A 12,236-nucleotide genomic window follows, 5' to 3' on the forward strand; every position below is an offset into this window, starting at 1 on the left:
GAGAGATGCCTGTGCGGGCCTAGGGGGCCACCCGGCCCAGGGCCCGCGCGCGGTGATCAACGCAGCTGCCGCCCCTTCCTCCTCCTCCTCTGCCTCTTACCTGGCCAGAGACTCGGCCGCGCTCCGGGCGGGTAATTGAGGCCGCCATGGCCTGTTGCCCACGTGCCGGGTCCTGGGGCAGCCTCACCGCAGGAGGAGCTCGGCCGAGCCGCCGCGTCCGGGACGCCGGCTCGGGCCGCGCTGATGGGTCTCGCGGCCCGCAGCTGTGGGCGCGCACGCCCCAGGCCCGCCTTAAAGTGGCCATGACGCCCGGGGCCGTGCACCTGGGGGTGCCGCAGCCTGCTCCAAGGGGCCCCGCGGGACCTGGGCTGGGGGAGGGGCTCCCGGGGGCTGCCGGGAGGGGCTGTCCGGGGTGCCCTTGGGGGCCCTTGGTGGCACGCTGCCCACCCACAGTCCCGGCCCCAGTCCCCGTCCCACGCTCAGGGAGGTCACGGCCCCAGGCCTTAGTAGAACTGCCAGGAGAAGGCGGAAGCACTGCCTCGCCTCAGGCTGCTCTAAAAATCTTTAGGGTATCTTTTGGATCAGCAAGCGGTTTTTTGGTTTTTTTCCCTAGACAAACATGTAGAAGCTAGAGAAGGCGAGTGCTGTTATGGCGTTTTCGTTCCAAAGAAATTAAATATTTTAGAAGTATTTCATTTTGTCCGGTGACTCAGCCTTGTCCCCATTTTCTCAACTGAGAAACTTGGACAATTAGAAAGTCTTCTGGTAGCTGCTGTGTAACTCACTTCATTCAGCCTTGGCTGGACGTTTTATTTAGATCTGTTGAGTGCCAGGAGCTGTAGGGGATCCTTTCTCTTATGGTCTTTACTATTGTTCCTGATTTTTCCATTGCTAGAAATTGGGGTTGGGGGCGGGGCGCCGGGACGGCAGGAGAGTGAGGGAGAAGATGGTATATGGTAATTGTCACTTTAGATTTCCCTAGATTCTTGATCTCACTTAACATATAATACAAACGTGCTCCACTTGAATTATCAGTGCCTGCTTTCTTGGGCAAGCTTTGATTTCCTGAGCAGGTCCTGCAGTGCTCTGAAGCCCTAATTTTGACCAGGAGAGGGTGTCAAAAATATTGCTGTGATGCTCTGATTTTGATGGGAAGAAAAGGCGCAGATAAATTTCTGATGAAATCATTCTGCAATGTTTTGGGAAGTAAATGTTCACATTTTAATAGTTATGATTTTGGCTCTTTATCGCTTTTCCAGTTAATCAGGAACTGAGTGTCTAGATAAACATCTCTGAGGCACTTTGCTAACCCATATTGGACCAAGGTGAAGCCAAGCCCAAGCCCTGGGTGGGTGTGAACTGAGACAGCTTTGAGCATTTCCCCTCTCTATGGTAATCAGGGCACTGCTCCAGGGGTCTAGATAAGCAAATCTGATTCTAATACTAACAAAGACATTGTTGGAACTGACACAGACTCATTGTTTTTAAATTTGAGGGGACAATGCCCCTAAGTTTATGTGAGAGGAAGAAATCAACCCTCCGATTATGTGTTGGAGGAAGCAATAAAAAATAATAAATTTCTCCAGGATCCGTAATATAAGATCATCACAAGTTCCCTAAGAATTAATTTGAGATATTTTAATAGTTTCAAATCTAAAAGAAAGACAAAAACAAGCTTACTTTATAAGTGAGCAGGCATCTACTTGAAAACAACTGAGGGTGATTTTGACCCCCAAGGGATATTTGCCAATGTCTGGAGACATTTTTTTGGTCATCACAACTGGCTTCTAATGGGCAGGAGTCAGGGATGCTTGCTGCTAAACATTCTGCAATGCACAAGGACAGCCTCCTATAACAGAATTATCTGGCCCAAAATGTTCTGAGTGCTGAGGTTGAGAAACTACTCTAAACCTTCTAAGTTATAACATAGAATGCAAACCATGTAATTTTTTGTCACCTTTAACATTCTTGAATCATACTCCTATTACTGGGCAGAAAAATGGGCAGATGGATGCTCTCTGTGGTTCCCCAAAATAACAATATGCTACTTATACTCTTGATGGAAAACTGAATATGATGAATTATAAAATAGGACAAGAATAATTTTACACAGAGGAATATATTTTAAAACTTGCACTCAAAATCAAGTTGCTTCTTTAAAAATGATGTTCTGGGGCGCCTAAGTAGCTCAGTTAGTTAAGGGACAAACTCTTAATTTCACCTTAGGTCATGATCTCACAGTTCATGGGTTCAAGCGCCATGTCAGGCTCTGTGCTGACAGGGTGGAATTCTCTCTTTCCCTCTCTCTCTGCCCCTCCCCAGCACTCCTTCTCTCTCTCTCAAAATAAATACATAAAAAAAAAAAAAATAGTATCCTAGTCATTTAAGATTATTAGCATTCATAGTATGCACTTTACATTATTTTCCCTTCCAATTGTGTATTTTTCACAATATGATACAACCTTGAATAGGTTTCTAAGTACTACAGTATACATGGTCTGTTCAAATGAGCTCTTGTAAAGGACCTATGCTTGAAATGTTAGGAATTTTTCCATCCAGCTTTTTACAGAAACTAATATAGAAAGCTCTCTCCAGTATTGTTATTACTTGGCTTGTTCTCAGAAACACAGAAATTTAGAACTCGACAAGACCCTAGAGATGACCTAATTGCCTTCCCTTTCAAAGATGGTAAGGCCCAAACAATGTTCTCATAAGTAGAACTGTAACCATAGAAGTTGGAAGCCAGAGAATTAACTAATTGCAATAATTTTCACTGATAATTTTTACATTTAGCAGTGCACTGAACTTGTTACAGAACCAGGCTGGAACGCTGGCGGAAAAACCAAGCAGCACTTGGAGACCTTGGTGGATCAGAGATTTACTTCACACCGGTGGGCTCAGAGGAGACCATTTCTCCAAAGATCTGAGCTCCGAATGAAGGGGGGAAAGGTAATTTATAGTTGTCAGCCTCCATATCTGTGGCAGGTTTTTGTGTGTGTGGCAAACAGGGCAAGAAGAACCCAGAAGAGGGGTCTCTAAGCTAGAGACCAGATCTTGTTTTAGTCCCCTTGGACATTTTATGGTGTAAAACTTTATTCATTTCCCCCCAAAACTCACTTTTTAAATCTGTTAAAAGAACATTTTAAACACCGTGCTTACATTATCCTTGGAATATTAAATCCAGGAGTCCACCCTAACTTGACTAACCATTGAGTTCTATATAGGATTACAAGCAAGGATATTTTCATAATGTTAACTGAGGAAGGTGATTTTTGCTTCCACTTATGCCATCTTCCCCCTCCTCCTTGCAGGTCCATTATAGAATAGCCAGAATAATCTTTTAAAATATAAGTTGAAATATTAACTCCTCTTCTCAAAATCATTCCTTCAGAAAAAAATCCAAATTCTTTTCTATGTCCAGCAAGACTTTATGACTCTCCCCCTCCAACCTTATCTCTTACCATTCTTATGACCTTTCAAGACCTCTAGTCACACTGCCTTCTTCTGAGAATACCAGATAAGTGCAAAGCACTCTGCCTTTGTTCTTCCTTCTGTTTGTAATGTTCTTACCTGTCTTCCCCCCAGATTGCTCCATTTCATTTAAATTTTTGTTATGATGTCACCTCCTCAAACATTCCCTGTCAGAATCTAACCTCTTACTTTATTTTTCATATCACTTTTCTATATTAGAAAGCATATGTGTTTGTTTTTCCTTATCTTTCTCCCCTAAGACAGAGGATCTGTGTGTACTATCCACTTCCATCACGTTGGTCTGGCTCATAGCAGGCACTTATTTGAAGCATGAATTAAAGTTACTTTAGAAGTTGACTGGTATATGTGGACTTGGAATCAGGTCTTTCTGGCTATGATCTGTCCTCTATTTCATAATGCCACTCATTTTGTAGTGGAAACAAAAAGACAAGGTTTGGAGGAAAGGAAAAAATATCGTGTGCATCAAAATGATAAGCTTGGTATCTCAAAGTTGGAACTAGTATAAATTGTGTTGGTTGTGGCCCAGGAAAAATGAAAGATGACTTTCAATCCCATCCTTCCCATATTTAAAAATGTGCAAAGACACCTATGTTTACCTAATTAAATTCCCATTCTTCAGTGTGGCATTAGGGCCCATGTTACCTCACCGATTTGGCTTTCTAGATTCAGCTTTTAATCAAGTTGACTAGATTTGTTTCTATTCCCTGACAGTGTCCTTGGATTTCCCCCAACAGTGTCCAGTGTAGGAACTCCACAATCAGACTAACCACATTCTCTGGAACTGCAGGGTCAATGGGATCAATCACTTGAAGGCTTAAGACATCCTGAACTACTTCTAAAGGACAGTATTGGCCAGCAAACATCTGTGAGCACAGGTCATTGACTGGGGAACTCCCCTGGGTATTTCCCCTGATCCTTCCCAGCTGCTAATTCATCTATGCCTTGTTCTTTGATTCTGACCTCAGCCTAAAAACTTTACTTGCCCTGGGATCCCTGTGTCAAAGAGGGTAGGACCTCTCCTGCCCACATGCCTCCTTCTTGCCTCTGGCTCAGTTCTCCTAACCAGCAAGTTCAGTTCTGACAACCACATTCCCTGAGCATTCTTTGTCCTGGCTTTCTCTCCCACACTACCGTCTGACTCACGTTCTCCTTTTGTGGGTAATCTGGGGAGACAGGAAAATTCTCAAAGAATTCCTAATTCCATTTTATACCTCTGTTCAACAAGTAGAACTCTGTTTCAGTAGAATGTTAAGGCAGAGGTTGTTTTACTAGACTTCATATCCTGGTATCTAGTATATAGAAGGTGATCAATAAATACCTGTTTTCCCCCAATGAAGTAGGAACTATTGCTAGTAGGCAGTGATAAAGGTCAGAAAATAGCAACTTCTAGTGATGTCCTGCAATCAATTGCACTAAGATGTGACAATTTTCTCATCATCCAATATACCAATATATTTTCAAAACTAGGAGTTAGTTCTACCAAATTAAAATGATGTATATTTGCCTTATTAACCATAAGTCTTTGCAAGGTAATGTGGAGCTATACCAAAGTGACACTATAATTCTGGATGAGGGGGCTCTGTCACACTGATTTCAGAGCGAGGCCAGCCACACTGGTTAATTTGGAGGGCATCCTCCCAGCGCAACAAAACAGCAGAACCATTAGAAGCAGCCTGGGGTTATTGATTAGGCCTCTACTACCTGAGCCTATCACATAGTTACAAAATAACTATTTTTTCTTTGGTCACAATGACTACCAAGTCAAAGTCATGAGGAATTTCTACACAAACAATCCAGACAGTCTTAAAGGAGAGAAGTTTCTTATATGTGAAGGTGGAGGACAAGGTGAAGGAAAAAAGAATGTAGTTCACACCTTCCTTGTAAATATTTAGATGTATAGTCAGCTAGTGTAAATTTTTTTATTATGGAAAATTTCATACACATCCAAGTGTAGATATATTACAGATATACAATATAAAGTATATGAATGTGTATATACCTGTGACCCCACCTAACACATACTGCCAATAATTTTGAAATCTTTTTTATGTGCCTCTCCCATTTCCATTCTCTTTTCTCTCTCCCAAGATATAAAGACTACTTACTTATTGATTTTTTTTAACTACTAAAACCTAAATGGATTGTGCCCTGAGAAAGAAATAAACCTTTGTGTTAAGCCTCTGAAGTTTGGAATTGTTTCTTGTAGTCATAATTCAGAATAACTTGAATTTAGGTGCTGCATTAACAAAATAGTAAAATAAAACAAGGCTTGTGGCATTAACTTAGCAGATCTGCAGGGGAGGCAGGGAAACAAGCATGAAAGAGAAGGCCTGGACATCCCTGTTATATCCCAGAGGTCCAAGCGGTTACCAAACCTGTAAGTCAAGGAAAAGATGTTCAAAAAAATCTACTACTACCAATTTGTGATGGATGTTACTGACTGCCTTTGACAGGACAGAAGAAAAAATTAGCTTGGGATATTATTAGCCAGTTTGCAAGGAGAAATGAAAAGGAATAGAAAGAATCTGAGGGAGAATCTAGAAATCTGGGGCATTAGAGGGTTGGAAAGGCCAATACCTTTAGACCCCAAAAAGCAAGAGATAAGACTGAGAAGCATTTTGACCAACAGGAGCCACTAAGACAGCCTTATGGCAAAGATCAGATTATGAGTATTAGATTTACACCCTAACCTATTATTTCAAATAGCTGCAAGGTAGCTGCCGTCAGGTACAGAGAGAAATAGGCCAAAGAAACAAATTATGCTCTGAAATTTATCATTATTATACATGGAATTGACTACTACTTGGATGGAGTTATATTATCCAAGAAACCATAAACTTTGACCAAAAGCCTTTAACTATTTGAACTGTGAAGTTCTGTCAGGGCACCCAGGCTGGTTTGTTCAAAGAATGCACACTAGAAGCTGTGCATCCCCAAAGGCAAGCCTAACCTACAACACCCACTTCAACTATGGGCAAGAAGACTGAAAAGAAAAAAACTCACATGGAGTAGTGCCAGAGGTCACCAAGAAAAATGGATAAGACTATTCCTTCCTGGAAGCAAAATCAGAGCCTGATCAAGGAACATCCTCCATTTGCAGAGAAGAGGGCTTTCACCATGTCTACCTAATGGGATTCCATGAGTGCTATGGACCAGTGATGCTGTGCATTCTTCCTTTTCTAAGTAAAAGTGATTAAGGGTATCCTACCCCTCTCACGCATTAGTTGGTGCATTCCAACAATGTTTGGGTGCAGCCTGTGTTTGGCTATCATTCTGTACAGCATTTGCACGAGGCTTAAAAGAACAGTATCCTAGAAAGTCATTGCTGGAAAAGCAAGAGATTCTGTTTAGAAAAAAAAAAAATCTAGTTATGTTCAGCAAACTGGAAAATATGCTGAGTTGGAACCAATTTAAAAATCTCAATTGACATTCTAGAATTTGACTCAATGATGCAGGCAGGCCAGGGGCCATCACTATCAAGAATCGTTGAATTTATCTCTATGTAGTTTTGAAGAAAGATATCATTAATCTACTGAAAAGAAAAAAAATCCAAATACCTGTAAGCCTTACTAAAAACATTGTTCGGTACTATATTAGTGAGCATCAGTTAACTGCTTCAGCAAGTAAGACACAAATCTCAGTGACAACACATGTGCACATATACATACTCACAAGAGGATTTACTTTTCACATACACCACGATCAAATGAGGGTCACAAGGTGAAATCAATGGATTTGCTATGCGCAATAATTCAGGCACCTATGTTTCTTCCTTCTGTGGCTCTACCATCCTCTGGAGCCGTGGCATTTACTTCTAGACCCTCGACATCCACTCATCACACAAAATTTTCAAAGAGCACAACCAAGAATGATCACCTGGGAGGTTTTCATGGACCAGTCACAGAAATGACATATACAGCTTAGATTATATTGTCCTGAAGTCAGTCACAGGGCCACACCTAGCTACATATGGTGTTTCACAACTGTATCTCTAAACACAGTAGCACACACATCACTCATTACTAAATAGTGTTTTTCACGCATATATCATTAAAAAAAAAAAAAAAAAAAGTAGCGTATATACCAGGCACTGGTAAACAATGTGTTTCACACATGGAAAATGTGGCCTAATTCTGTCCTATTAGAAAAAAGGCAACAGTCTGGTAAGCACATAGCAGTCTTCACCATAATCCATCAATTTGATCACCAAATACCCTTTTGTTCCTTTCTTCCCAGGATATACTTACCTTCCCACCAAGAAACACAAGACAAAGCCCTGTCCAGTCATTTTATCCAATATAAATTTTAGTTTAAAATTAAGGTGAGGGGGCGCCTGGGTGGCTCAGTCGGTTAAGCGTCCGACTTCAGCTCAGGTCACGATCTCACGGTGCGTGAGTTCGAGCCCCGCGTCGGGCTCTGGGCTGACAGCTCGGAGCCTGGAGCCTGCTTCCGGTTCTGTGTCTCCCTCTCTCTCTGCCCCTCCCCCATTCGTGCTCTGTCTCTCTCTGTCTCAAAAATAAATAAAATAGGGGCGCCTGGGTGGCTCGGTCGGTTAAGCGTCAGACTTCGGCTCAGGTCATGATCTCACGGTCCGTGAGTTCGAGCCCCACGTCGGGCTCTGTGCTGACAGCTCAGAGCCTGGAGCCTGTTTCAGATTCTGTGTCTCCCTCTCTCTCTGCTCCTCCCCTGTTCATGCTCTGTCTCTCTCTGTCTCAAAAATGAATAAACGTTAAAAAAAATTTAAAAAAAAAAAAAAAAAAAAAAATAAATAAATAAATAAATAAAATAAACGTTAAAAAAAATTTTTTTTTAAATAAAATTAAGGTAAGAAAAATTTATTTAGGTGATAACATTAAACAAATTGTTATAGACTAAGTAAGATGAGTTTTTATACTGGATTTAAAAATATTTTCCATGTTCTGATGCTCTAAGTTTAAAGGGATGGGTCCTTTACTTCTGGCCTTCATGGAGTATCAAGGGCAAGATTTACCCTCTTGCTGTGAACAAATTAAAAACTGGACAAAATGGGGCACCTGGGTGGCTCAGTTGGTTAAGCATCTGAGTCTTTTGGCTCAGGTCATGATTTCACAAAGTTAAAAACCAGTCAGACCAATGGAAGGTAATTAAATGGTTATAGATTTTTGCTCATACAACTGCAACAAGTTTTCAATAAAACATTTGCGTGTATAAAAAAAAAACAGTCCAACATCTAATGAGAAATTAGTAGGTATGACAAGACACAGAAAATGAAACCCAAAACCATGAGTAAAATCAGCCCCTAGAAACAGACCTAGAAATGACAGAGATAAAGATAAAGGAATTAACAAATAAATATGTTAAAATAGCTATTATAACTACATTTGACTATTTAAAGAGAAACATAAATACATCAAGGGAAATAAGGGATATAAAAAAAGAAAAAAACAAATGGCACAATATCAAGTGTCCTACCACAGGTCGTAATTAAGTCCTGAAAGGAGAGAAAAGGGACAGAAAAACAACTTGAAAAAATAACCAAAAATCTTCCAGATTGATGAAAACTCAAAATCTACAGATCGAAGAAGCTCAATGAACCCCATGCATGATAAACATAACACCATACTGAGACTCATTATAAGCAATTCCTGAAAACCAACGGTAGAAACTCTTAAATAAGCCTATTATAAAAACCACATTATGTACAAAGGAACAAAGAAAAACCACACACTTCTTATCAGAAACTGGGTGCAATCACACAAAAGAATGGAATTTTTAATGTGTTGAAAGACTAATACCATCAACCTACCTTGTTTCCTTCTATTCCAGAAGATTCCTCCTGTCCCTCTCCTCCAGACCCTGGAATCATCATTTTGGGGCCTAATCTTTCCCTGTAGACTTGACCATTAATTTGTGCATACCAGTGAAATTATCTTTCCAAAAGGAAGGTTTTTGCTCCAATTCCTTTAACATTATATAGACAAATTACTCTAGTGCTGTGAGCTACTTTCAAGACTTTCTTAACTATTTACACACTGGTAAGTCAATATGCATTATCTCAATACCTTGTGATGTTCTGTGATTTCTATAAACTTATTTTTATTACACGAAGGTATCAGAACTGTTGCAATAAAAGGGTTTATACCCCCCTTCTGTGCCACACACACATAAGGTACCTTTGAAATCAATTATTTCTATTTTTATTCTACAAAGTAAAAGCTTGACAGGAAGGTAAGCAAACTTCCCTTAAGTTGGCGTGTTAAAATAGGTTCCCTTGTACTCCACATGTCTCTGCCTCTGCCTTCCCCCTTTTGCTAGATCACCGTTTGGAGCCTAGCTCACGTTCCTCTGTAGAGTTGGATGGTAAATTTGTATAACAGAAACACATCTTTCGGCATCAGTAGACTAAAGTCCCCTTTTTGTAGCCTCTTCTGTAGATATGTTTAAATAGTTAAAATCATATTGCATGTATGACTTTGTACCATTGCGTTAACATCCCAACATTGTCACCCCATGATATTATAAATGGTTTTGCAAACATTCATTAAAGTTAAACAAAATGTATTAAGTACCTGTCATATACTAGGTACTAAGCTAGCTGGTGACAAATGATGAATAAAATTGTCTATTTTAAAGTGCTGGAGATAAATGACACTGAAGTGCTTCACATGTAGGAAATACACGAGGAGAAATAATTTCAATATAAAACAGAAAGTGCTAATTGCAGCATAATAACCATGTGGATGAATCACAATCCACTTATGCATATAATTGTACATTGAGGAAGCCTCCCTATTTTGGTATTAATAATGCTGATAATACGGCTGTCCTGTGTTTTCTATATGCATGATTTTTCATTAGAATAGATTAGAAATACAATTATTGAGTCAATGTATAAACATTAAGGCTTTTCAAGAATATAATCAAATTGTTTTCCAAAAGAACTATATTAATTCATACCCCCACCAGCAGTATACTAGAACTTTTAAACTTCAGATGTACTAGCATTAAAAATTATCTTTTTGAAAACCACTGTTCATTATTTTTTAAATGAAAAATGGTATGTTTTCAGTTTACATTTAACAAATGGCCATTAATAATATTACCCCTGATTTTGTTAGTTGTGGCTACTGGTAAAGCAATAATGTTTTTGAAAGTCCATATTTACAGTCTACATGATACAATTATATTTTAGGAAGTGTTTTTTTGTCTCTAGTGTCCTTATCTGATAAATGAGCAGGGGACTCACAGAAGGGATATTAGCAGTCATTGAATTCAACTTCCACCCACTGCAGGAATTCCTTCTATGATATCCCTGACAAAGGGTCACCTAGCCTTGAACATGTCCAATTAATGCTAAACTCACTGTTGGCTGATTCCCCAGATAATAAGACTTTTCCTGTAACTTAGATAATACTATGAAATTGCTTTGATAAAGTTAAAAGGATGTTCTATAAATTCAAAATTTGTCTAATTCATAAATCAGGTTAATCTGTTAACTTGTTTTTAAAATAGTACCCTACTATCACAATGATATGACCTTACATTCAGATGGTGCTTTATTATTTTAACAATACTTTTTCATACATTAATCATGTTTAGTGACTTTAACAGCAGTTTGTTTTTGTTATTATTTTAGAGAAAAGAGAGAGAGAGCAAGCTGGGGTGGGGTGGGGGGAGAGAGAGAGACAGAGAGAGAGAGAGAGAGAGAGAGAGAGAGAGAGAGAATCCCAAGCAGGCTCCATGCTCAGTACACAGCCTGACATGGGGCTCGATCCCATGACCCTGGGATCATGACCTGAGCTGAAATCAAAAATCAGACACTCGACCTACTGAGCCACCCAGGCACACCTTAATAGCAGTTTTAGTATTCTGGTATACTCTGCTCTTTTAAAATACCAAGACCCTTAGCATCACTGTTGTCATAATTCTGTTATTCTTGTATTTTTTTAATCTAAATTATTTAGGGGTGCCTGGGTGGCCCAGTCAGTTAAGCATCTGACTTCAGCTCAGGTCATGATCTCGCAGTTCATGAGTTAGAGTCCTGCATCAGGCTCTGTGCTGACAGCTCAGAGCCTGGAGCCCGCCTCAGATACTGTGTCTCCCTCTTTCTCTGCCCCTCCCCTGCTTGCACTCTCTCTCTCTCAAAAATAAATAAACATTAAATGTGTTTTTTTAATCTAAATTATTTACATCTTGGAACAAATATTTATAACTCAATTACTCAATTTATGAAAAAAAGACACATAATATATGGTCTATAAGTCTAGACATGTCTTTACTTGTATACATAGCAAAAAAAAAAAAAATCAAGTGTTTTTAATAAGCTTCTGTTGCAAGAATAGTTTTTAGTCCAAAATAAAGAATTTCTTGTCCACTGAATACAGATATCACAGTACTAAAATTGATATAGATAACTCTGCTTTGGAATGTCTAGCTGCACATGATAGAAGTAATGAAGATGATGAAAACTAGAAATACCTCCTTTGAACAAAACTATATAGCTCTTTATAAATTAAAAAAAATCTTAGTCAAAAATCAAAAGATGTTTCATAAAAATTAAATGCCAACAAACTGGACAACCTGGAAGAAATTGACAAATTCCTAAGCATCCACACATTTCCAAAACTCAATCAGGAGAAATAGAAAGCTTGAACAGACCCATAACCAGAGAAGAAATTGAATCAGTTATCAAAAATCTCCCAACAAATAAGAGTCCAGGAACAGATGCTTCCCTGGGGAATTCTACCAGACATTTAAAGCAGAGA

The 12,236-nt window shown here is 39.5% G+C and overlaps 1 protein-coding gene across 2 annotated transcripts in view; it reads right to left on the minus strand.

Annotated features, from left to right (window-relative positions):
- Window positions 1-343, minus strand: part of LOC102967108 (spermatogenesis- and oogenesis-specific basic helix-loop-helix-containing protein 2) — a 54,240-nt gene extending 53,897 nt beyond the window's left edge. For both annotated transcript variants that reach the window (XM_042956906.1, XM_042956870.1), the window contains exon 1: window positions 101-343. In XM_042956906.1, the coding sequence (XP_042812840.1) occupies window positions 101-304 (204 nt within the window). In that variant the 5' untranslated portion in view covers window positions 305-343. The remainder of the gene's footprint in view (window positions 1-100) is intronic.
- Between the last annotated feature and the right edge of the window lie 11,893 nt (window positions 344-12,236).

This window comes from Panthera tigris, chromosome A1, assembly GCF_018350195.1.
Source record: "Panthera tigris isolate Pti1 chromosome A1, P.tigris_Pti1_mat1.1, whole genome shotgun sequence".
Lineage (NCBI taxonomy): Eukaryota > Metazoa > Chordata > Mammalia > Carnivora > Felidae > Panthera > Panthera tigris.